Here is a 26,168-nt window from a genome sequence, read left to right as displayed (position 1 = left end):
GACACAGAGCAGGCTTAATTTGTCTGTGTAAAGACACCTTTAGTCTCTAAGTAGACTGATATTTCCCAAGTAAAATGCAATTTGTTCATCTAGGCATGTGTAAGAACTCATAGCATACAGTGGAAGGGAGATCCAGCTCTGGGGGCTCAATCATGTGAATCAGACCTGACCCCTGTGCATCAGCAATAGTGAAATATGGAGCAGCCTCCATGCGGCCAGGCCCGAATGCCTTCATTGTTTTGGCCATTGAGTGTTCTTGCTGAGGTTGCCTTTGCACTGTTCAGTGGATGTGGCCCCCTTTCAGCCATTTGTGTATGCAATGATTAAACATTTGCCTGCTTCATTAGTCCAGCACTCGGCATGTGCAATTGACCTGAGCTAGCGGGAACTATATCTCAATATTTTTAAGCCTTTCGACAATTTTCATATGATGTCTCGATATTTATGAATTTGCTATGAAATGGGTGTTGATCAGCTCAATATATTGGCCAGCCCGTGAGGCATCACAAAATTTCACGAGCATTATGAAACATTACAAATGAGGACATTTTAAATTAGGCAGTTGTATTACTTAACTTGAAAATAATGTGCAAAGTAAAATGGAAAAAGAATCGTGGTTTGGCATTATAACGATCACACCTGTTTTGCTGCTCTAGGCATTAGCTCTATTTTTAATGACAGTGCTGGTCATTCCAGTTTTCATGTGGGGATAATTAGAGCCATGGCCTTGGGCTTAGAGGGTAAACATCACACTGTTACAAAAGGATGGAGGAGGGGCCCCAGTCACTGGACGAAATAAATGATGAGGGGCAGAAAACGCTTAATGACGGGATACTGTTGTGGGAAACTGCCACAGAGATTCAAGCTCCTATGAGCTTACAGGATTGCTAAGTGCCATTAGTCATTAAAATTATTAAACTCAATGTATCTGTCCAAATACATAGTGACTTTTTCTCAGAGTAGAACAGAATTTTCTTTAGTGTTCTCTATATGTTCTTTTCAGCTGCAGGATAAGTTTCGAAACATGCTATGTGGCAAAATTACCCACAGGTATTCTCCACATAGTTTTCTGATGGTGTCATTGGACATGTGGCCTATATATATATATATATATATATATGCACACACATACAGTACTGTGCAAAAGTTTTAGGCACTTAAGATGTTTCACTAAAACATTTGTCTTAAGATGGTTATTTATATCTTCAGCTTTTGTGTGTCAATAGGAAAAATACATTTTAGACACCCAAACATTTCTATTGCAAAAAGAAAAGATTCGAATAGAAGAACAGGGTGCCCTGCAACAGATGCCATGTCTCCCACAGAGCATTTCTGTAACTGATGATCTCCTGGGATTTTCATGCACAACACTCTCTTAAATTTACCCTGAATGGTGCCAAAAACAACAAACATCCAGTGAGGGGCAGTTCTGTGGATGGAAATGCATTGTTGATGAGAGAGGTCAATGTAGAATGGCCAACTGACAAAGTTGAACTGACAAAGTCTATGGTAACTCATATAACTGCTCTGTACAATTGTAGTGAGAAGAGTAGCATCTTAGAATGTGTATATATTAGTGTTGTCAAAAGTACCGGTACTTTGGTACAGAGTCGGTACTAAAATAACAAAGATGTAATGGTACCAGTGTTCTATCCACAGAATCTATCCGGTACCAGCACACAGTATGACTGACACAGGACAGCTTTAAAATGCTCACAAGCTTATTTTGAATGCGTGCCCTTTTACTCTTTGTACAATGAAACGGACAATTCATCAAATTAAAATTGTGACATGCCCTAGAATGATTTATTAAACCGATAAAGGCCGCAATCTTATTGTGGTAGAGATGTGTAGTTAAATAAATCCAACCTCTCATCCACTAGAAACTCCACAAACATTGAGAATCAGGAAAATGATATATCTATATCATTCAAATCACAGCATCTGCACTCTAATCTCAGCTCAGCTTTATTTATATCACATTTAAAACAACAGTTAACCAAAGTGCGTCACAGTAATACAATTTCAAAGATAACAACATTTCAAATTGACCGCAAACACCAGTAATCTAAAATATAAACACTCAAAACTGTGTCCTACATTTCATTTGTCAGACTTAACGTCCAGTTTAAAGAGATTTAAGACGTTACATAAAAGTCATCCAGAAGAGTGAAGCATACGGCAAAAAACACGTCATAATAAAAGCACGATTCAAAATAAAATCGAGATGTCTGAAATTGAATAAAAATATGATAAACTTTATAGTAAAATGTTATATTCTCTTTAATAATAATTAATCAAAGTATCACAAGCAAGACATCTGTTGAATAAAAATTTGGCAATAACATGTTAAAAGTTTTAAGAATTTATTCATTAGACACCATTGCTATGATGAAATTAAATAAAAAAATGTTCTGGAAAATAATAATTTATTAATCTATAATTAATAACTAAACTGGTGTTCAATAGCACATTATCATATTAGCATATTTTTGTTGTGGTATCGAAATTGGTATCGAGAACCGTGAAATTTAACTGGGTTCGGTACCGACTACTGAAATTTTGGTACCTTGACAACACTAGTATGTGTATATATATATATATATATATATATATATATATATATATATATATATATATATATATATATATACATACACATACAGTAAAAAAAAACTTAAACCTTATACCATAAACCTTATAAAAAGAGGACATTTCATACAGCCATTTTATTTCATTATTTGAAAAAAAAAATAATGAAATAAAATGGCTGTATGAAATTTCTTTATTATATAAAATATGATTTATTTGAGTGTTTTATGATAGTATTCTAAATGCTGAAATAGATACATTCTTAGTAGTTTCATTCAATTATGAAGGATAAGAACAAACACAAAAATACAGTAAAATGATAAAATATAAAAAATACATTAAGATGTATAACATTTTCATTTAAATGTAATAATTTTTGTGCAGTTTTAATTAATTAATTAATGTTTATGGCTATAAAGTAATTCCAGTAAAATGGATAAATAAAAATTACATTAAAATGTAATAATTAAATAACCTATATTTAAATTACATTAATTAAAATAATACAACAGTGGCTGTTTAAAAGATTATCTTTTGTAGACTGCACCCATATATGAGTTTGCAATCATAAAAGTCTATGTGATATCATTACTGTGACTTCTACAAATGGAGACAGCAGAAGGACTCCTTGCATTACTGTTTTCTATGCTTATTGCATAAATCATGTCTGACCCTTGTCTTGGCTCAGACACAGGTGAAGGACAGAGATGTAGCTTTTCTTCCTCTCGTGTCATGCCTGCCTTAGAGATCACAAAGCTCCCCCATACTACACACATGTGCACACACACACACACACACACACACACACACACACACACACACACTGTAGCTCTTCCCATCAGCTCCAGAATAAAAAACAAAGAGGCTTGTTCACCTCACAACTCAAGTGTTTCATTTTAAAAGGCTGTGCTGAGTCTATTTTTCCATAAATTAATGATTGGGGGAGGTGATCAATATATCAATCGTATAGTCTGTATGTCAGCAGCCTCTTCTTGTGTTTATGCTGTGTGGGTCATTGCTACAGCATAATGATGCAATTATTGATTAGCATTTAAATGCTAATCCATGTCACATTTTCTCATAAATTTGCATCTGTAGGTACATGACCAGGTTTCCTTTTTAAATTAATGTTATTTGGAAATTCTATATTAAGAGTATGACATATGCTATACTTTTTTTTTTTTTAAACATTACTTTTACTGTAGGAATTGTAAAGTACAGTTTTCCCAAAATGGTGGTTGGTTTGGGAAGCTGTTGTCGGTACATTTCCAGACTTTGTAGATACGAGAGCTGCATTTGTTTTTCATTGAAGTATGGTTTTGTGGAATCCTATTTGTAGCTGTCGAGTAACAATTAAAATGTTTTGTGTTTCAGCCAAATAGTTTTCCGAAGGGCACATTTGTACTAAATGACCACAAAAAAAGAGAAAAGAAACGCTTTGTGTTCTTTACACGTCTTTTTAATTCTAAAGGCTTTGAGGATATTGACTGTACCAGAAATTTAACAATTAATTAACTCTTAAGCAGTCACATATTTAAAGCCTGAATGTGGAAATGGCTTTTTTATATAACGAGTTATATATTATATTATAATATATTTTATAAAAAACAAAAACAAGTGATTAGAGGTTATAAAGATATATTGTATCTGCCTGCTAATTTAGATTCTGGTATCTGTCGTTTTTAGTAATGAGTCATTAGAACACTTGATGTTATTTTTGGCAGGTGGTGCAGTTCTGTTTGCTATTGTATTGTCTTACCAACGCTGCCACTACCTTTCATTTCTAATTCTTCATCTGACATTCTGATGTCTTATGACCCATTTAATGTGAAAGCAGGACTACTATCAGCAGTTATTTTTTTATGCAAAGAAAACTTTTGGGAGTGAACGCCATCCATCAAACACACACCCAGCACATTTGTCACATGAATTGTGTTTGAAAGGCTTTCTATAACCCATCTAGGGGGTCACCCTGAATAAAATGAATCCAGAGCTGGATTAAATGCCTAGAAGCTTTTTTATATTTCAAGATTATATGTCCCATTTTTATAGATAATAGGAGACAGGTGGAATTTTATGTTGTAAACCTGGTTTCACAAGAGCGTATGATACGTTAGCGTGGGTAGTAATTAATTCTGAGGGAGTGGTGAGAATGACATGTGAAAGAGGCCTGTTTTGTTGCCAATCACGACAGAATACATGAGGCAGGATATCTCTCATAATAAAAGGCTGAAAGAGATAATAAGCTGATTTAACCAAATGATTTAGTGTATGATTGAATCTGTATTATAGGACCAGAGGGCATGTGGCTTTGAAGTAGTAAAGATGAAGAGAGTTGTTTCTTCATTGGAACATTTGAAAGCTTGTAATAATAGGGCTGGGTCATTGTATACCAAGTGAAGGCAGCACTGGAAAAAAAACAAAAGAACGGAGTTGAAGAGGTGCTAACCTTTAACCTTTACAGACAAAGCTTATACGTCCGCTTTCATTACCTGTGCATGCAAACAGAAGGTTTTTTACAGTTAAATTGCAAATTGGTTTGGTAAGAAAGTGTCTCCCAAATGAATAAGGATGTTTGCACGTGTGAGGTTCTTCCTATTTTGTAGATCCCTGTAGTAGGGTGACAGCATTCATTAGCATCAACACATTGTAGAAAAGTTTGGTATCACAGGTACATGTATTCCCAGCTCTAGCTACTAGCTCTTTTGAAGATATAAAGGCATAGTGCACCCAAAAATGAAAATCATTTATTCACCCTCTTGTTGTTCCCAACCCTTTTGACTTTTTTCAGTGGAACACAAAAGGAGATGTTAGGCAGATGGTTAGCATGTTAGCCTACTTTTATTGCATCTTTTGAAATGAAATTACAGGGTGACTGAGGGCATTTTCTCACCTGGCTCGTTTGGAGCATTTGTTTTTTTGGAACCTGGTGTGGTTTCTCCCTTAGTTTGCTTAGTTTAGGCATATATGAACACTGCAATCGCACTTGGATCTGCACCAAAACAAATGGTCTGAGACCACCTAGATGAGGAGGCCTCAGACTGATTGCAAACGAACACTGGAACGGTTTGCTTGTGGTGAGAATGCAATTTGACCCAATGGACCATCGAACCAAACAATATCACTATAAAAACCATAAACATACCTGATGGATCTTTGGAGAAGACATCTGTAGATCAGCACTTCACTGTAATTTATCATCAAAACTCATATTGTTGGCGACTATATTAGATGTAGTTGCATGTTTAAAATGGGAGCTGTTTTATCATTCCTGATGTAATTTTAGTACAATCACTTCTCTCGGATAGTGGTAGAACACAGGTAAGATGTCGTCAGCAACTATTTGACAGTTTAAAAAGTAAATAATAATTTCCCTTGGCTTCTCCCTGCTGTGTGTGTGTGTGTGTGAGAGAGAGAGAGCGCAAGCTCTGTGACCGTGAGAACAAGCAATTTTCAATGCAGAAATAATACAAAAGCATCCAGTGATGGATAAAAATGGAAGTGGTGGTGGTGTAGTGGGATAAAGCGCATAACTGTTAATCGGAAGGTTGCTGGTTTGATCCCCTGACCACCATTGTGTCCTTGAGCATGACACTTAACTCCAGGTTGCTCCGGGGGGATTGTCCCTGTAATAAGTGCACTGTAAGTCGCTTTGGATAAAAACATCTGCCAAATGCATAAATGTAAATGTAAATAAAAATACATATGATGCAATAATTTGTGTGTTGGATAAAGTGTATTTGCCATGCATCCTCTGACATTCTATACCATGCAGTGAAATTTTGCATAAGCGTGACTATGGCAGGGTGGAGTGTGGGGCCTGGTCCTGATTCCGCACACCCGGCCCCTAATTGGGCTGATTAGGGGCCAGGTGTGCGGAATCACAACCCGGCCCCGCCTTCCGCCCTGCCACAGTGACATAAACAATACTCGAAAATGTGTTACGGTTCAAAACACAGGTATATCATTTTAACTTTAAATTCCGGAACAGCACACAAACATTCTGACCAATAAGAGGACAGTTTACTTACATGTGACTTTTATTGACACAATTTGGTCCATTTTTAAATGATGACTTGTGAAAGCAAACAGAACCAAGAGGAAAATTCAACATTGTAACAATTTTAGCCCCTGTTTCAGAACAAATCAAACAAGCTATATGTGCCCTGAAGCTAACATTCTGGGTGAATTATCCTTTTAGTGGCAGGTAAAGCCAAGCGCACACTACGCAACTTGCAGTCTACGCCCTGTGCATACTTAAAGACTCACAGTCTTTTATTTTTGGTTGTGGTGGTGTGCACGCTACATGACTGGGTGTATTAACTATATGACCCGATTCAAGAATTGCTTTTACACCAGGTATTGAACATGCATTTTGGCTGATCCAATCACAAGCAGACCTTGTCTCTTTTGACCACTTGTGCTCATATTTCAAAAGGGAAATTCTCTGATTTCATGATTGCATATATCGGCAGTGTATTACTGCATGATAATAAAGCATGATAAAAAATAAAAAGTTGTTATGAACCGGCACACCATTGCTCTTAATTATACTTTTATTTATTGAATAAACATTAACGTTTAGAGTTATTTAAGTGGAATATCTGATGTGTGTGCATCTTATCTGTGTCACTGCGTGTTGATATCAGGCATCTGTGAAAGTCTTGCATATGCTTTTTTTTTTTCAATCAGACGGTTGTTTCAATTTTAAATTTGCACGTAACAGGCAGTGTATTTAATGGATCTCCCAAAACTCTTAAAGATACAATCCCGAAATTCATTCAAGTCACACCCACACTAATACGTTTATTTGTTTGAAAGTGCCTCTTCCCTGCTGAAATAATCAGCATTGTTGATTACCAGCTTACATTGTGTTTTGGGTGTTGGTGCCCCCAGGATGGGATGCTGGTGTGTTGGTGTCTCCACCAGGCTTTTAAACCAGCTTCATCAGAAAGACCATGATGGTCAACCAGCTAGTTTTTGCTGTTGAAAAGCATTGCTTTGCTGATCTACCAACTAGACCAGCACTGACCAGCCAAGAACATCATGGGAATTGTATGCTGGTTAAGCTGGTCTTTTTACTAGGGCTTTCCATGTTTTGGCATTCCGTCCACACTGAGAGAGCATTTTTGACAGCAAAAACTGAGCTTTTAAAAAATTAGTTCACTCATTTTACCATGTTTAAATCCATTCAGCATAATTTCACAGATAAATAAGTGCATAAAATGTAGAAAACATCTGGGCTTACTTTGACTTATGCACACACCAAATGCATTGAAATGAGAACTACATCAGTCACTGAACTTTGATATAAACATACATACTTCACTTAGTCATAGACACTCACAAAAAAAGTTCTGTAAAACTTTGATTGTGATATTGCCACAATTTCAATGGAACCTTTATTGCTTTAGATTGTTAATCAGTAATCAAGATAATGCAATGTACATTTAGGTGTATGCTACACACATTATTGAGAGTATGTATTTTATTCTATACCATAAAGCTTTATCAGCTGCTCCCCTGTCATCACTATAGGGTTTAAGGTCTAGTAATGCAGAGCCCTATTTACTCACTTTTAATAGTTTGAAGTAAAAAGTTGACCATTGCCCCTGTATTATATACATAAACTGATAAATCCATTATATAGCACCTGTCTATTCAGGTTAGACAGTATATTATCAATACATCCTCCCCTCAAAGCTCAGGTTTGAAAATGGACTTGAAACCTCTTAAATTCACAGCAAAAACCCTCCGCATTCTCTCCACACAGGCACCCTCTCTTTGATAGATGCATATTGCTTGTTCCTGTAAAGAATGCAGAAGTCACAAAGCTGACTGGCTTGTTTTGTCTTAAATAGTGGTCAGTTTTTTCAGGTTTTAAAACTGAAGATCTAAGTGTTTTACATAATTTAGTTGCTAAAAATCCTTTTCTTTTTATACATGTATATAAAAACAACCTGCCCTGTAATTTGAGACATGCATACTTTCATGGAGAAAGACAAACCAATAAAGGGTGTAGCTGACATGAGATACTTTTGGGAAGTTGACATGTCCTGCAGTGTGACATGATAAACTCAATCTAAAAATATTTTTAAAAACAAAATCTCATTCATTTATCATTATTATGCAATGCAGCTGTTGTGGCCTCATTTTGAGAGACTACATGAAACATTTGTACTTGTTTAAAAAAATATATATAATAATTTGCCACATTCCAGGACCATTAAAAATAACTAATTTGTGAAGGCAAAAAGGTGGTTAAATTGTTTTTGTTTTTAAACTAAAAGAAACCAGTCACAGTACCTAAGACACACTTTTACATGTATAGTCATATAAATGTAAACCTAAAATCTTGTTTATGATTAAAAAAATAAAAGGTCCATGTCCAACTAGCCATTTAAATTTTTACATTAAATTATTGATTAAAAACCACACATGCACACATAAAGAAACTGTCCTGATCAGATGATGTATAAATTCATGGTGCTCCGATTGATTGACTGTGAAGATTTGCTGTGTTATTCACCTGTAATTAAAGAGCGAAATTTGAGCGCCAAGCAGTTTTCTGTCTAATGCCTTAATTACAATACTGGGGCTTGCCATTTAAGTGACTTTAATTCTGTCAGACAACCTACTGTCTCTTTTTTTTCTCACTACCCTTAAATGACTGAGGTTATGTGAGCAGTGAAATTTTATTCACATCAAACCAAAATACAGCTATAAAGGTAATAGCCAAATTATCAGAATCAGATGTGAAGAAATAACTATACATAGACTAGAGAAGGTTCTCATTTAGTTGCCTTTGTGCATCTCATAATGTCTCTGAGCTTGTGGTCAAACATAGAGGTTTCAGGCTTCTTGTGTAATCTCATGGACAAAGCGCAAGTCTTCAGATTACACAGTAAAACACAATTGTGAAGGACGGTTGATGGACCATAATCACATTCTGCCCTGTGGCACCAGATAAAAGCAGAAGCAGTGGTTGATCTCTGATTGCATCATGTGACTGCAACTGACCAATCTGAACATGGCATTTTAACAAATGAAAATGTAAATATAAAAATATTCATCCATTTGAAGAAGTAATTTTATAAGACTGTAATAGAGTTATTTAAAGCTGTAAAGGTGACTTGTGTAATTTCTGCACCACTAGCGTCACCAAACTGTATTTAAAAATATTCCATTAGTATGTAAAGTTCTCTTTCATTACAGTAAGGACACATATTTAGAATAAAGTGTTCAATTCAATAAAGAAATAGCCCAATGTAATACAATTACTACACCAGGGGATGGTAGGGGGCAATTGCATCCCCACATTTCAGCCATAAATGTGGGGATAAATGAATGCCATTGTTGACTTTGATCCACACATGCTAAAATCCTTTGCAGGCTTTAAGGAGATGCCTGCAGACAGCATCTTTAAATCAGCAGTGCTTTTGAAAGATAAAAGGACTGAACCTAGAGAGAGAGAGAGAGAGATGTTTTTGGTGGCCATATGCGATTCATGTGCGATAGTCAGAGAGCCATCTCAAGCAGTCCTGCCTTGTTTTTTTTCCTGTTGGGTTTTAGGATTAGAATGTTTTTAATATATTAGACTCACCTTATGTCTGTAATGAACCCATAGCTGGAGACAGATTAGAATCCATGTTGCAGAAGTTCTTTATTGTCAAAGACAATCAACAGTCAAACAATCCAAGGTGACAAGCAAAAGATGTAACCTAAGTCAAGACCAGGTTCTAAACAAAACAGGGCAGGCAAACAGCAAACAAAATCCAAAAGAATAGACAAAGGGGTAAATCCAACAAACAGGCTAAAGGGTCAATATACTAGTAACAGGCTTGGGCAAAAGAGAATGCTTGGTAAGGCAGGTGAACTGGCTATACTTCGCAATGTGTTCAGTGAAGCACATTGCTTATAAAGCTACAAACAGGAAATGAGAATAAAAAAAAAGGAAGTGCCACTAAAACTCAGGTGACTGCTCCCTCTTGTGGAGGGATGAACTGTTCATGAGCTGAGGTATTACAGATCCCCCCCCCCCCTTCTAGCAACACCTTCAGGTGTTCTCCTCCTTGGCCGTCCCCTTGGTCTGTGTGTCGGTTGATCTGGATGACCACATTGGAAGTTCCTGATTAGTGAGGGATCCAAGATGTCCGAGGCTGCTTCACAGAATCTCTCTTCAGGACCGTATCCCTCCCAGTCCACAAGGTAATTTAGTCGATTAGCCCTCCTTCGGGAATCTTTGATCTCCCAGACGAGATAGGCAAGGGATACATTGATCTCTAATGCTTGAGGTGACGTTGATTCAATGGTTACAGGCTCCAGTGCAGGGTGTGCATGTTTCAGGAGGGATTCATGGAAGGAAGGAGAGATACAATAATCATTAGTTTTGATTAGTTTTAGTATCTTAAAAGGACCTACTGTACATACCTTGGACTGAGCTTCCTGCTAGGTAGCCTCAGGCGTAGATCCCTTGTAGAAAGCCATACCATGTGGCCAGCGGTTGGCCTGAATCTTCTGTCTCCTGATGGCTCGCTGAAGCCAGACATGGGCGCTGTCCCACACCCTCTCACTCCTAATCCAGTCGTCCACCACCAGCACCTCTGATGGTTCTCCAGACCAAGGGAACAGTTGTGGTTGTTAACCCAGAACACAGTGGAAAGGGGTTAGTCCTGTGGAAGAATGTGTACGGGAGATCTGAGCGTACTCATCCCATGGCAGGAAAGTGCTCCAATGGTGCTTTTCACAACTACAATAGGAGCGCAAGTAGCATCCAATTTCTTGGTTTACTCTCTCCACTTGACCGTTAGCCTGAAGGTGATATCAATGTCAGTTTAACCTTTGGCTATTTAAATGGCAAAAAGCCTTCCATACCCATGATATGATCTGTGGTCCCCTGTCTGTGACAATGTTGTCTGGGAGCGCATATACCCTGAAAACCTGGTTGAACAGGGGCACTGCAGTCTCCATAGATGTGGGGAGACCTTTCATGGCGATCAGACGACACATTTTAGAAAAACGATCAACAATGACACAGATGGCAGTGAAACCATTGTAATTACTGAGATCGGTGATAAAGTTTACTGCTAGGTTTGACTATGGTCATTGAGGGATGGGTAGAGGTTCCAGCAGCCCTGCAGAGAGTTGACGGGGGGGTTTTAACTTGTGCACAGGCATTAACATAAGTAGTCACATCATGGAGAAAAGTGGGCCACCAGAAAGAGTTATGTACCAATGTTCCCGTTCTTTGAATTCCTGGGTAACCAGAGACTAGGGAAGTGTGCACCCACTGTAAGACCCTCTGTCTGAGATTTTGGGGTACGTACTACCTATTGGAAGGATATTCCGATGGTGGTTGTTCATCTTGTTGTCCGCGATGGATCTCCATTATGTCCCAACGGATGGTACGATGATGACAGACTGTGGCAGAATGGGTTCTGGGAGAGGTGATGAATGAACTGGATCATGTCTTCGTGACAGGTTATCTGCTTTGCCATTCTTGCTGCCTGGATGATAAGTAACAGTGAAATTGGATTGGGGGAAGAGGAGCACCCACCTGGCCTGTCGTGGATTCATTCTCTTGGCGTTTTAATATATTACAAGTTCTTGTGGTCAGTGATGACTTGAAACGGGTGCCTGGATCCCTCCAACCAGTGCCTCCACTCCTCTGGGGAAGATTTGATGGTCAGCAGTTCCTTGTTGCCTACATCGTAATTAGCCTCTATAGAGGTGAGTTTTTTGGAGAAAAAGGCACATGGGTGGGGTTTACCTGGATAACCATAACGCTGGGAGAGTACAGCTCCGATGCCACAGTCTGAAGCATCAGCTTCCACTATGAAGGGGAGGTCTGGATCTGGGTGTTTCAAGATGGGAGTAGTGGTGAAACTAGACTGGAGTCTTTTAAAAGCATCTTGTGCACTCTCGGGCCAAGTTAACTTCCTTGGTTTTCCTCTGAGTAATGTTATGAGTGCGGCTACAATGATGCTGTAGTTTTTTTATAAATCGCCTGTAAAAGTTTGCAAACCCAAGAAATCGTTGTAGTTACTTGATGGTTGTGGGGCTGGCCACTCAGTGACTGCCTTGATTTTGGACTCATCCATCTCTACTCATTTGGGGCTGATGTTATATCCTAAGAAGTTTGTGTTGGTGGTGGTATGAAACTCAAATTATTCTGCTTTTCACATATAGATGATGGTGGAGTAGACGTTTGAGCACTGTCTTGACTTGTTGAATATGTTCATCCCTGGTCTTTGAGTAAACAAGGATATCATCAATGTAAACAATTACAGAGCTGTTGAGAAGATCTCTGAAAATTTCATTGACAAATGACTGGAAAACTGAAGGTGCATTGACAAGGCCATCTGGCTTGCCAAAGTACTCATAGTGCCCCCTAGTTCTAATAAATGCAGTCTTCCACTTATCCCCTTCTTTGATACGGTTGCAGGCACTTCTGTGATCCAGCTTAGTAAAAATCTTAGCTTCTCTTAGTTTCGCTAAGACAGATAGGAATTATGGCAGGGGATAGAAGTATTTAACTGTGATAGCATTCAGACCCCTGTAGTCTATACATGACCGGAGTCCACCATCATTTTCCACAAAGAAAAATCCAGCTTCGGCTAGTGACGTAGAGGGACACATGCTAGTTCCTTCTCAATGTAATCCTCCATAGACTGCGTTTTAAGGTGGGATAGAGGGTAAGCCTTGCTTCTAGGGGAGATGAATTGGGAAGCAAGTCTATGACACAGTCCCAAGGTCTGTGGGTTGGTAATTGGGTGGCTTTGTCTTTGCTAAACACCTCTATTAGTTCAGAATATTCCTTGGGGATGTGAGTGTGGATGTTAGTCTGGGGGCTCTCCGTGGTCAGGCACGGTACTATTAACTTGGTGGTTAGACAAAGCTTTTGACAGAATGGAGACCAACGCAGCAATTCCCCTTTTCTCCAGGAGATCAATGGGTCATGGAATAATAGCCATGGGTATCCTAGTATAATGGGGTGGCGAGGAGATGTGATGATATAGAGTGTTAAGGTTTCGACATGGAAAAGTCCTAATTGACTCTGGATAGGGAAGGTTTTATGGGTTATCTGCCCCGTGCCTATGAGTGTATTATCTACTGCAGTGATTCAGATTGGAGGATTACATGGTATTGTAGGGATATTGAATTTGGTAACTATCTGATGATAAATGAGGTTCAATGCATCTCCTGAATCCACTAGCGCTGTAACACATGATTGGTAATCTTCAATAAAAATGGTCACGGAAGAGTAAAATTCTGACTGGAAACTGAGTCGAATGTGATGCTCACCCTTAGAGAAGATCCAGCTTAGGCTCTGGCTCTATGTGGGTATGTGTTACAATGATGTCCTGGTTGGCCACAGTAGAAACATAACCCCTCATCTCGTCTGCGCTGGCGTTCCTCCTCGGGCACCCTCACATGCCCGATTTGCATGGGTTCATTCGATACGGCTGGATTTGCATGGGTTCATTCTAGGGCTGGGATAAACGATAATTTTTTTAACGATTAATCTAGCGATTTGTTTTTTCGATGCATCGATTAATCTAACGATTCATTTTTTCAGTCCGATTCGATTTCGATTCGATTAATCGACTTGTGACAACACCGGTAATACCGGTTTCATCGGGGGTGGGGGTGTATAAAATGTAAAAAAAAAAAAAAAAAAAAAACATTTGCCGGGAGTTTGATTGACTGGCGATCTGATCAATCAATCATAATACGCCATTTTTGTCCGACAAAGTAGTCAGGAGAGAGAAGATTAACGTCGGTGGATTTGAATTTGAATAATGGATTGTAGGCTACTGTACTGACATCTTTCCGCGGCTAAAACGACAGTCCTTCTGATGTGGGCTACATTCATGTTTAGCCTATTTGATGCTATAAATTAACCAAGGAAAAGATGATCGGTTCACGAGCAGCTTTAACTGAGGCAATCTGTCAAGACACATTAAAGAGCCACTAAATAGTAGGCCTATTTCTGGTTTAATTTTCTTTGAATGACCAAATTTGAAAGTTGAGACTTTATTAAATGTTACCTGCTTGGTCCTGTCTGTCAGCGCGTTGTCAGTGTCCTCTATGTATTTTTCACGACATTCATTCATAGCTATAAGCACATTATTAATAGCTATAAGCGAAAACTTTAGGTGTCGACAATCTTATAACTCCAACATCGAGTGCAAAGTGGGGAGTTGAAAAAAAACTTACGGTGCTCTGTCATCTGCAGCTGCTCCCGGGTGGCGCCTCTTCAGATGCTGGTGCATTGCCGTGGTGCTAGAATGGAAGGCCATCTCCATTTTGCAAAGACGACATATCACGGAATTGTTTCCTTTTAAATTAAAGAATTCCCATACTTTAGAGGAATGAGTGCATGCCGCCTTGCACTTCTGATCAAGTCTGAGGAGCCACTCGTGTACTATTCGCCGGCGCCGCCATCTTTGTTTTGGATCCAACGAATCGGCGCGCATATTTTGCGTCGACGTCATCGATGACGTCGCCGCGTTGTCACAGCCCTAGTTCATTCAATTTGGCTGACACAGTGTGGTATTTAAACACTGTGCGCTGCTAAAGTATGAATTTGTGCCGCATAATTGTCTGCACATAATTTCCCTTGGCGTAGGTGCAATAACTTCACAGAAATCTCTTCAAACTGCAGGGTATTCAAAAACTTCCTTAATCTGTTGTGAGAAATACGTGAAGGACTTGCGAATTTGTTCATCATTATCCCAAACTGCCAAAGCACACACTAATGTTTTTCTGGTAAGCAATCAGGAAAAGCACATTTAGCTGTCTCTTGATTAAAGGAGTCGGGTTGGTGTGTGAAATATATTGAACATTGGCAACATAGCTTACTGTGTCGGGGCGTGAGGATGGCATCGACTGGTTCATTAGCAGCTCGAAGATTCACAAGTTTTTCTTGAAATCCCTGTAGTACATCACTTTGATAGGTGATCATGGCTCTGAACTGTGTAACCTCCACTGGATTCTGGTCTGGCGAAATATTTTGTAATGAACCCATAACTGGAGGCGGATTACATGTTGCTGAGGTTCTTTATTGTCAAAGACAATCAACAGTCAAACAATCCAAGGCAACAGGCAAAAGATGTAACCAAAGTCCAGGCAAGGTTCTAATTACAACAGGGCAGGCAAACAGCAAACAAAATCCAAAAAACAGACTAAAGGGTCAAAATACTAGTAACATGCTTGGTAAGGCAGGTAAACTGGCAATACTACGCAACATGTTCAGTGAAGCACATGGCTTATAAAGCTACAAACAGGAAGTGAGAATACAAACAGGAAGTGCCACTGAAACTCGGGTGACGGCTCCCTCTGGTGGAGGGATGAACTGTTCATGGGCTGAGGCATTACAATGTCACATTACGTTTAAAATTATAATAATGTATTTTATTAGTCTGTTCAATACATCACAGTTTGATCTCTAGTTTCTTTGATTTCACCCTATACTTCCATATTGGTCTATTTTCTGTTTTTATTAGATAGATGATAGATATACGATATGACATTACAAGGGGGTCCACACTGATCTTGAATTCCCATAGAAGTGGTCAACACCATAACAATCTATTTTACAGTGTGGTTTCAATTTGAGTCCACTTAATATGTTAATCCCCTTAAATATGGGATATAAAATATACTTTTAATTATAAAACAGATAAGAATTATTTAAATTGCTGCACTTTTTCTTAATCACTAATCAAATAAGCACATTTGTGTCATTGACCATTGTGGCGAGGAGGGGAGGGTATGGTCGGGTGATCAGCGGGAGAGCGAGATAAAGGGGAGCCGGAGATGCCAGTTTGAGAGAGAGAGACACACGTGGCTATGCTGCATGTGTGTCTGTGTTTGTTTATGTTTGTTTTATGATGAATTTCTTATTAAACTTACATTTAGTTTTCAGCCAGTTCCCACCTCCTACTTGAACCGTACTTATACTGTTACAACTCATTTGTGCAAAAGCTCAGATTTTCTTGTTTGCAAAGATGCTCTTTGGAACATACTCAAATCATGCTGGAATAGCATGGATAATCAGGTTTTGCACAAATTTCTGAAGTCCATGCTAGCTGATGTGCATACTGTCATTAAAGCAAAAAAGATCTGTTCCAAATTAAATAAGAAATAAATGTTCATTTTTCAATGCAACCTTTATCTCAAATTGTTATATAATTGTATATTTTATTGTAGTTTGCAATGAAAAATGAACATTTATTTCTTATTTAAAAATACTAAATAAAAGCATTTTCACAAGTGTCTCACTGTAGGTCTAGTGTAGTTTGGGCAAAAGTCCATATTCATTGCAGAAGGACCTTTTCTCACACCTCCCTCTTGGGAGTTAAAACGGCACCCTGCACAGTTCTGCCCCTGTAAAATAACACTTAGCTCTGGCAGTACATGTTCAACTCACTGCCACTTAATCCAGTCCGTCAGCTCAAGTACCCGGACAAATCCCATTAGGAGGAACTCCATCAAGGAAAGACAAAGATCAGCTCTTCATATTAGCTTACACATCTCATTATGTCAGCTGAGCTCACTGCATAGCTCCACACCATTGTGAGGATGAGCGTGTGTGTGTGTGTGTGTGATGGAATGGAATGGAAGCAGTACTGGCAGTCCGCCAGTTTGGACCAGTGCCAGAGTGACCAGTCTTGCTGTTCGCGAATTAACTCTTGCTCACTTGCGCCTGTGCTTCTCACACATTCACACACACACACACACACACAGGCACATTAAACCCAGCAGTTTCCCAGGAGCTCCAGGACCCAGTGCATAAACACTCAGACACATGTGTCTACACAATCTATCAGTGCCACATATAATGAGGAAGGACCTTGTGATCGATTCTGTTGTCATGGAATTTTTTCCCCAGTATTGATGCTTGTTAATTAGTGGTTTGTTAGTACGGTGATTGTTACCTATAAAATTCACTATTCCACATTTATTTATCTTTTTATTTTATCTCATCACAATCATTTTAGACAATTTTTTAAAAATAATACATTACTCACATTTTCCCAAGAATGTAAAGCACGTTCAGAACAAATGCGCTACACTGCTAAATACAGTAACACAATTCCATAGTATTTTAATGACTTATTAAGCAACGGTTCCGGTCCTCAAATCTGCATTCTAAGAGTGCTGATATTTAGCGTAACACTTCACTGATTTTACATATACACCGGAAAGCCGTTTATTGCAAGAAATGTGCTTAAGACTCGAAATTGGTGTAAAGGTTTACAAGCACTGTGTTATTGGCTTTTTCTTTACAACTGTAGACATGCGGATTGGTCAGTAAGCAGTTTTCTTATTTTATACTTATTTTATTGCTTTGCTTTATTTGTTGCTCTCTTTTTTTCCTTAACTTTCCATTGCACCTGCAGCGAACTTCAATATTGGGATTTTAGACATGTTTAATTTTTTCAGTTGTATTGACAATTGTGTGTAATGTATGGGTCCGTCCTAATATGTTAGTTATCCGGTCTGTTTCACGCAAATGCACACTCTTCGAAAACGTTTGGACACAAGGGGTTTACATGACCACATAAGCCGTGTTCTCTGGGAGACACCCAGGTGTGTTAAATGCTTTCTCTTAATCCTTTAAACTGTGTAAGTAGTATAACATTCTCATTTACAGTACATGATGTTTCAGAATGCTGCTTTCTGCAAAATCCTGGAACATGTAAGAACATTCTTAAGTGCATGTAAATGTGGTCACTGATGGAGCATGGTGCATTTGTATTGAAAATCACCATGGCTGTAATAACCTGCGACACCCCACACTACAGCACCCTTGCTTATGTGAAATTGCTTGAACTTCTAAATTGACTACCTTACCTTATATAGGTAATACCTTATATAATACCTAACATTTTTACTTTTCTGCTTTGCTGAAAGCCATACTTTTGAATAAATGCTCTTGCACTTATTAAACAGAGTGTGTATTATTTGCAAGGTCACAGAGGTTACAAAGTAAAGAAGCAAAAGCATTTCCAAACTTTTAGTTTAAGAGTCAGTCCCTCTGCTGAGCCTCCAGGTTTTAGTATGACATATAGTAGTTTAGTTCTAGACTGCCTGAAGCTTCACTTGAACTGGGTTCAAAGTCATATTCCAGCTCCCCCTACATTGCCTTTTTTGCTTTTGACACTTAAAAAAATGAATGGTGTGTGTGTGTGTGTGTGTGTGTGTGTGTGTGTGTGTGTGTGTGTGTGTGTGTGTGTGTGTGTGTGTGTGTGTCTGTGTCTGTGTCTGTGTGTGTGTCTGTGTGTGTGTGTGTTCAGTGACAAAGAATGTCACCCTGCCATTGGCCCACCTACCTGATTTGAGGATTATGAAACTGTTGATAGCATTTCTACCCCTGCTCTTGGACACGGTTTAAACACAAGAAGTGTTTGTTCTTCTACTCACAGTCATTTGATTTGTCAGATTCCTCAATGTTGGTCAGGCAAGGCGAAAGAAAACCACAGGTGAAAATGTCTTTATAGACGTGGAACATTTTAGTCATGTGCGCAGGATAATTTATTGTATTGTGAAGAGCTCCCTCTACTGAAATCCTGCCATGATACTTCTTACATTATGCACACCTAAACGTCAATAATGTATATTCTAACAGTTAATAAAGTTCAGCATATCTTACAGTTTTTTTTTTTTTTTTCATTTTCTGATTTAAATGAGCTCTGATAATATATTACATGCTAAATAATTTGTTTGTAAGGAATCATTGTATTTTTTGAAAGGTTTTATTCAAATATGTAATTCATAAATTAATCAAATTAACATTTAGCATCACCTCTTCACCTGTCTGTTTTTTGCCTGTACATGTTTAACCTGCAGCCATTCATGGTTAAGACAGTGTTTGAACAGCAGCCTAGAGGGTTTGAAATTATAAGCAGCTTGTGTCATTTGAAACTTGGAGGAATCATTTAGAAGCTTCATAACGAACACACACACCCACATACTCACACTCAAAACTGAGTAGTTCAGTAAGAAAATAAATACTTCATAAACTTAATTATATTATTCTCCAGGGATTGATTTTTATTTAAACTTGGAAAATGTTTACCTGCCTTTATCATTTATTTTTGCTACTTTTAAAATGGCTTTTGTGTATAGAATTGTCCCAGACCCTGACTTCCAATCTTAAAATACAAAAGTCTATCATAAAAAATTTTAATTATTGCAATTTTAAAAACTATGATAATGTATAATAAAAAAAGAAAAGTAATCGATTACTCATAAGTTAAAATGTAAAAAGTATGGCATGTATGTGAAATGTATATTTTGTTTTATTCACAAATAATTCCAAGAACGGTTTCAGAATAAGGTAACTTCAACAAACTATGTGATTGAACCATGAACAATATGCATTATTAGAAATTAAAATACGTTTAAATGAAAAGAAATTGCACTCACCCAGAGCTTAGAAAGATAGTAACCAATTGATGGCATTCGGGTAATGCACATATACTGTATAAAATCTGAGTCTACATAAACACTATCACATTTTTATCATTTCAGATGTTATTATTCAGAAAAACAAGTGCTAAAAGTTGGCTTTTTATCAAATCCGCTCTGCCCATGATAAGAGATTTAATGCACACAGACACTTACTGTATTAATAAGCTTCAGAGTTTCTTGTACCGCTTCATAGTTTCTTTCCACAATAAAAGCAAATCCGCATCTGTTGGTCTGCATGAATCTAACAAGAACTGAAGATCAATAGAGTAAAATATAATAAGAATTCTAATAATATTATTACTTGAGTAGTTTTTTAATAGTCGACTAACTGGTGCAAAAAGAGTGATCAATTAGTCGATTACTCGTACACATCCCTACTTAGGGGCATGGATGAAGCATTATTTAAAGATGCCATTGTAGAAAATCACTATTCACAGTCAGCCATGATTAATTTAATCTATGAGTGAAAGTGTCTAATAACAGGGCGGTTACTGAGATTAAGTATAGCACCCCCCATGAGGGGAACCCCTCCATGTAGAATAAAACAGCTTTAATAAGGCTTTGTATATCAGTCATCATGATTTTATACAGATGTTTCAAAATTGCAATTGATTTCTTTAGGAGTAAAACATTTTTAATGAGGCAAAAATTAATGAGTGCAACTTTAAGTCAATTGCGCCAAAAGTTCTCATAGTTAAATAACAACTAATGTGCATAATCTCATGAGAGATATTTCCAGAATCAGACCTTGGAATCACTGTAGATGTCATTTAACAAAATATTTGACATACAATATGTGAACACATTTTGAATCATGTAAGGCTTGTGAGTCCAAATGCATTCAGTGCTCTACATTCCTGCAGTCATAATGCTCGGAATATAACTAATATGACTGTAATTGACCACTCAAAAGTGAAGCAGAGCTCTAATGTATTTTCCATCTGTTAAAATTTAATGGAATGTTGTAGACGTCATTAATTATCCCTTTACTGGTCACTCCAACATAGTGATGACCTCTGCATAATTACATTGCCTCAATCTTACTGTAATAAATCTCAAATTTACTGTTATGGCTCATGCCATTTTAACTGTGGGCAGAGTGTTGGCTTGATTGAAGTGAATTTGTATTTATTTTTAATGTGGAAAGGTTGATTAGGCATAATTTAAAATTGTTTAAAATGATTCTTCACAGTTTAAAAAAGAATATCTTGTAAATGTGGCTGGGTGTTTATAGAGGTATTTTTGTATTTGTATGATAGTATGTATTTTTATGGGTAATAAATACTTTGAAGTCATTCTCTATGCCTGAATGCTTATAAATATGCCAGAGAATTAGTTTTGTTTGGCTTATTCCACATATTAGCATATAAATGTATTCTTGTGTTTCTCGAAAACATCAATTGAAGCAGGTTTGTCATGTTACAAATTCTGTGCCTTGTGCTTCATGGGGCAACATTTTGATGCTCAACAATTTGCCTCACAGTTGATAATACTGCGCTTAAAGTCTGTGCATCAATATCTGCACAAACCTAATTACATCTACACAACTGAACAACCACATGGTAATGTTAGTTTAAGTTAAAGGGTTAGTTCACCCCAAATTTTTAACTTTGTCGTTCCAACCGTATATGCCACTCTATCTTCCATGGAACACAAAAGGAGATGGCAGAATGTTAGAGACTGAAAAACTCAGACACCATACATTTTTATTTTATGGAAAAAAAGATTCAATGAAACGGAGGCTTTCATTCTGCCTAAAATCACTTTTGCTCCATGAAAGAAAGAATGTCATATGGTTTTGGAATGGCATGATGATGAGAAAATGACGATAATTTTCATTCTTCTGTGAACTTCCACTTGAACTGTCTGATTCAAATGTACCTTTCTTTAAATAAATCTTAAAAGTATGCAGGATATACTGTTTAGACTTTACTGCATTTTAGAGGGTAATGTTGTATTAGAGATTCTTTTGGTGTGCTTGCTGTATTGCAAATAGCACTTTTTGTATTTGAAATGTCAGATATGGGCAAAAGCCAGTTGTGTCTTGTTCACACTTTAAACCCACTGTACCTTCTTTCCGAGGCATTGATTGCATTGGTCCTTTAATATTGGTGACAGCTAATACACTCTTAAATGATCAGTTATTATCTCCGGGGCCTTGTTCCATGTGCCCCGCTGTTTCCAAAGGTCATCCCTCTGTCTTCCTGTATCGACCTACTCGCCTGTTAACGTGGACTAAGACTTATTGAAAGTGAAGGTTGAGGAACATATTTCCATCAGGTTGCAGTTCTGTTTTCGAAATGGCTTTTAAAAGGCTCTTTTGAGCATGTAGAAAGAGGGATGGGAGGAGAAACATAATAGAAATGCCAATAAGGGGAAAAGCTCATGTAGAATGCATGCGGTTTCACACTGGTGGGATTGTATCAGCATCCAGCAATAATACAATACATTTAAAGACAGATGAGCATATAGCAGTGTCAGAAATTAGCTATTTTATCAAGGAGCAATATTTGTCCTGTCGAATTGATATTTAGTGCCATTTTTTAGCTCTGTAAACACAATTTAAATTAACTGAAATAAATTCTCATTCAGACGAACATTCAATAAAAAAGTAGTTGTCTTTTAGTGGATATCATAATCCAATAAATGCTTTGTATAATACATTTTCATTATTTTCTAATTAATTTAAATGAATAATTTATATTGTTTTTTCACATGTAAAATATCTGGGGTATTTTTGACACTTTTGGTGGCATTTTTGCCCCGAGCCTGGGTTAATTTCTACCCCTGGTGTATACTTAAAATGTCTTGGTGTAATTGCTACGAATAACTCCCAGAACAACATAGACATAATATTCCATCCTCTCAAAATACTAATGATGCGTCTTCTTTGTCATTTCACAGCTGTACGAACTGGATGATGATGAGAAAAGGAAGGAGTTTCTTGACGATCTCTTCAGCTTTATGCAGAAAAGAGGTGAGTCTTGTTGTGTCTGTGTGTGCAGCTATTCAGATTGCAAATATAAAAAGCTAACACACCCCTACACACCCACATTACACAAGCTTAGCTTGCCATTAGATGAAAATTTTTGCATACGGTATAGGATCGGAGACTTTAGAGCTGTAGCTTTATAAGTGATCAAATTATCATTTCATTATAATTGTTCATTTAGATGATTGCCACTTGCGTTCTAAAGCAAAGTATCATAAATGTCTAAAAGCCATCTGCAGTCTTGCCAACAATAGAAATGCAGGGTTTATTGTTGTGCTAAAAGCTACAAATGTGTAGAAACTATTGTGATAGGCTTTTTCAGGTTTCCTGCTTGAAACTTCCAGTTCTCTGAAGAGCTGCTGCCTCATTGGCGTGTTTCTGCCCTCGATGCTATCTGAAACAACGGCTTCTGCTGTTTGTTTTATAATTACTCTCAGATTATGTGAAAAGATCCCTGAGGGGATGACCTTGCCACAGTGGGAAAGGCAGCATCCTGGTATTATGTTAGCCTGCCATAGCATAATGAATTTTCAGCTTTTATATAGCAGGGAGGTACATCATCTGAGAATTTTTCTCACAGAGGTGCTTCAAGAAATATTAGCCACAGATAATTTATAGGGGAACTTTAATGGTCTTACATAATATGAGGAAGGTTGCCGCCTTTAAAAGAAAGAAGAAAAAACCAAGACAGGACAAAATTAAATAGTTATTTAGACTGCACAGAAATGAATTTTTTATTTTGTGTGGCTCTGTTTTGGTAATATAGTGAATATTCACTGTAATTTAGTTTTTCCATCCAAGTCATTATTGATCTGAAATTGTTTCATAAACAATAAAATGCATCCACATTTACAGTATCTGTGTCTACATAAAATGTATTTGGTTATATTCATAACTCATTTTAAACTTATGGACACTGTCAAATTTATTCACAAAGAGAATAGAATAGAATAGAATAGAATAGAATAGAATAGAATATATACTATCTGTCCAAACGTTTGAAACACTTGACTGAAATGTTTCTCATGATATTAAAAATCTTTTGATCTGAAGGCGTATGCTTAAATGATTGAAATTAGTTTTGTAGACAAAAATATAATTGTGCCACCATATTAATTTATTTAGTTATAAAACTATAATTTAATTTAAAAAAAAAAAGTTTTTTGAAATTGATGACTTGGACCAAATTATAAAGAAAAGCAGCCAACAAGTGTCCAACATACAGGTGAAACTCGAAAAATTAGAATATCGTGCAAAAGTTCATTAATTTCAGTAATTCAACTTAAAAGGTGAAACTAATATATTATATAGACTCATTACAAGCAAAGTAAGATATTTCAAGCCTTTATTTGATATAATTTTGATGATTATGGCTTACAGCTTATGAAAACCCCAAATTCAGAATCTCAGAAAATTAGAATATTACATGAAATCAATAAAAAAAAAAAAGGATTTTAAATACAGAAATGTCAGCCCTCTGAAAAGTATAATCATGCATATGTACTCAGTACTTGGTTTGGGCCCCTTTTGCATTAATTACTGCCTCAATGCGCGTGGCATGGATGCTATCAGCCTGTGGCACTGCTGAGGTGTTATGGAAGACCAAGATGCTTCAATAGCAGCCTTCAGCTCTTCTGCATTGTTTGGTCTCATGTCTCTCATCTTTCTCTTGGCAATGCCCCATAGATTCTCTATGGGGTTCAGGTCAGGCGAGTTTGCTGGCCAATCAAGCACAGTAATACCATGGTCATTGAACCAGGTTTTGGTACTTTTGGCAGTGTGGGCAGGTGCCAAGTCCTGCTGGAAAATGAAGTCAGCATCTCCATAAAGCTTGTCTGCTGAAGGAAGCATGAAGTGCTCTAAAATGTCCCGGTAGACGGCTGCATTGACTCTGGACTTAATAAAGCACAGTGGACCAACACCAGCCGATGACATGGCTCCCCAAACCAACACAGACTGTGGAAACTTCACACTGGACTTCAAGCATCTTGGATTGTGTGCCTCTCCATTCTTCCTCCAGACTCTGGGACCTTGGTTTCCAAATGAGATGCAAAATTTGCTCTCATCAGAAAAGAGGACTTTGGACCACTGAGCAACAGACCAGTTCTTTTTTTCTTTAGCCCAGGTAAGACGTTTGACATTTGAAGCCCATGTCCAGGACCCGTCTGTGTGTGGTGGCTCTTGATGCAGTAACTCCAGCCTCAGTCCACTCCTTGTGAAGCTCCCCACACATTTGAATGGCCTTTTCCTGACAATCCTCTCCAGGCTACGGTCATCCCTGCTGCTTGTGCACCTTTTTCTTCCACACTTTTCCCTTCCACTTAACTTTCTATTAATGTGCTTTGATACAGCACTTTGAGAACATCCAACTTCTTTTGCAATTACCTTTTGAGGCTTTCCCTCCTTGTGGAGGGTGTCAATGATGGTTTTCTGCACAACTGTCAGGTCAGCAGTCTTCCCCATGATTGTGAATTCAACTGAACCAGACTGAGAGACCATTTAAAGGCTCAGGAACCCTTTGCAGGTGTTTAGCTGATTAGAGTGTGACACTTTGGGCCTACAATACTGAACCTTTTCACAATATTCTAATTTTCTGAGATTCTGAATTTGGGGTTTTCATAAGCTGTAAGCCATAATCATCAAAATTATATCAAATAAAGGCTTGAAATATCTTACTTTGCTTGTAATGAGTCTATATAATATATTAGTTTCACCTTTTAAGTTGAATTACTGAAATTAATGAACTTTTGCACGATATTCTAATTTTTCGAGTTTCACCTGGGAACTCCTTCAACACTGTTTAAAAAGCATCCCAGGGTGATACCTCAAGAAGTTGTTTGAGAAAATGTCAAGAGTACATTTCTGCAAATTCTAGACAAAGTGTGATTACTTTGAAGATGCTAAAATTTAACCGTTTTTTATTTATTTTGGATTTTGTTTAGTCACAACATGATTCCCATTTTTCCATTTATGTTATTTCATAGTTTTGATGACTTTACTATTATTCTAAAATGTGAAGAAAGAAATTATAATAAAGAATTAATAAGTGTTTCAAAACTTTTGACCGGTAGTGTATTATCTAAATGTTGAGTGAGTTTTCCTG

The 26,168-nt window shown here is 37.5% G+C and overlaps 1 protein-coding gene across 2 annotated transcripts in view; it reads left to right on the top strand.

Annotated features, from left to right (window-relative positions):
* The window catches only part of arid3c (AT rich interactive domain 3C (BRIGHT-like)), a 101,807-nt gene that overhangs the window by 49,931 nt on the left and 25,708 nt on the right, over positions 1–26,168 (top strand). For both annotated transcript variants that reach the window (XM_052098299.1, XM_052098291.1), the window contains one exon: positions 22,978–23,050. In XM_052098299.1, coding sequence (XP_051954259.1) covers positions 22,978–23,050 — 73 coding nt within the window. The remainder of the gene's footprint in view (positions 1–22,977; positions 23,051–26,168) is intronic.

Source organism: Xyrauchen texanus, chromosome 3 (assembly GCF_025860055.1).
Source record: "Xyrauchen texanus isolate HMW12.3.18 chromosome 3, RBS_HiC_50CHRs, whole genome shotgun sequence".
NCBI lineage: Eukaryota > Metazoa > Chordata > Actinopteri > Cypriniformes > Catostomidae > Xyrauchen > Xyrauchen texanus.
The sequence above is the reverse complement of the archived record's forward strand: the minus strand, read 5'-3'. Positions and strand labels throughout refer to the sequence as shown.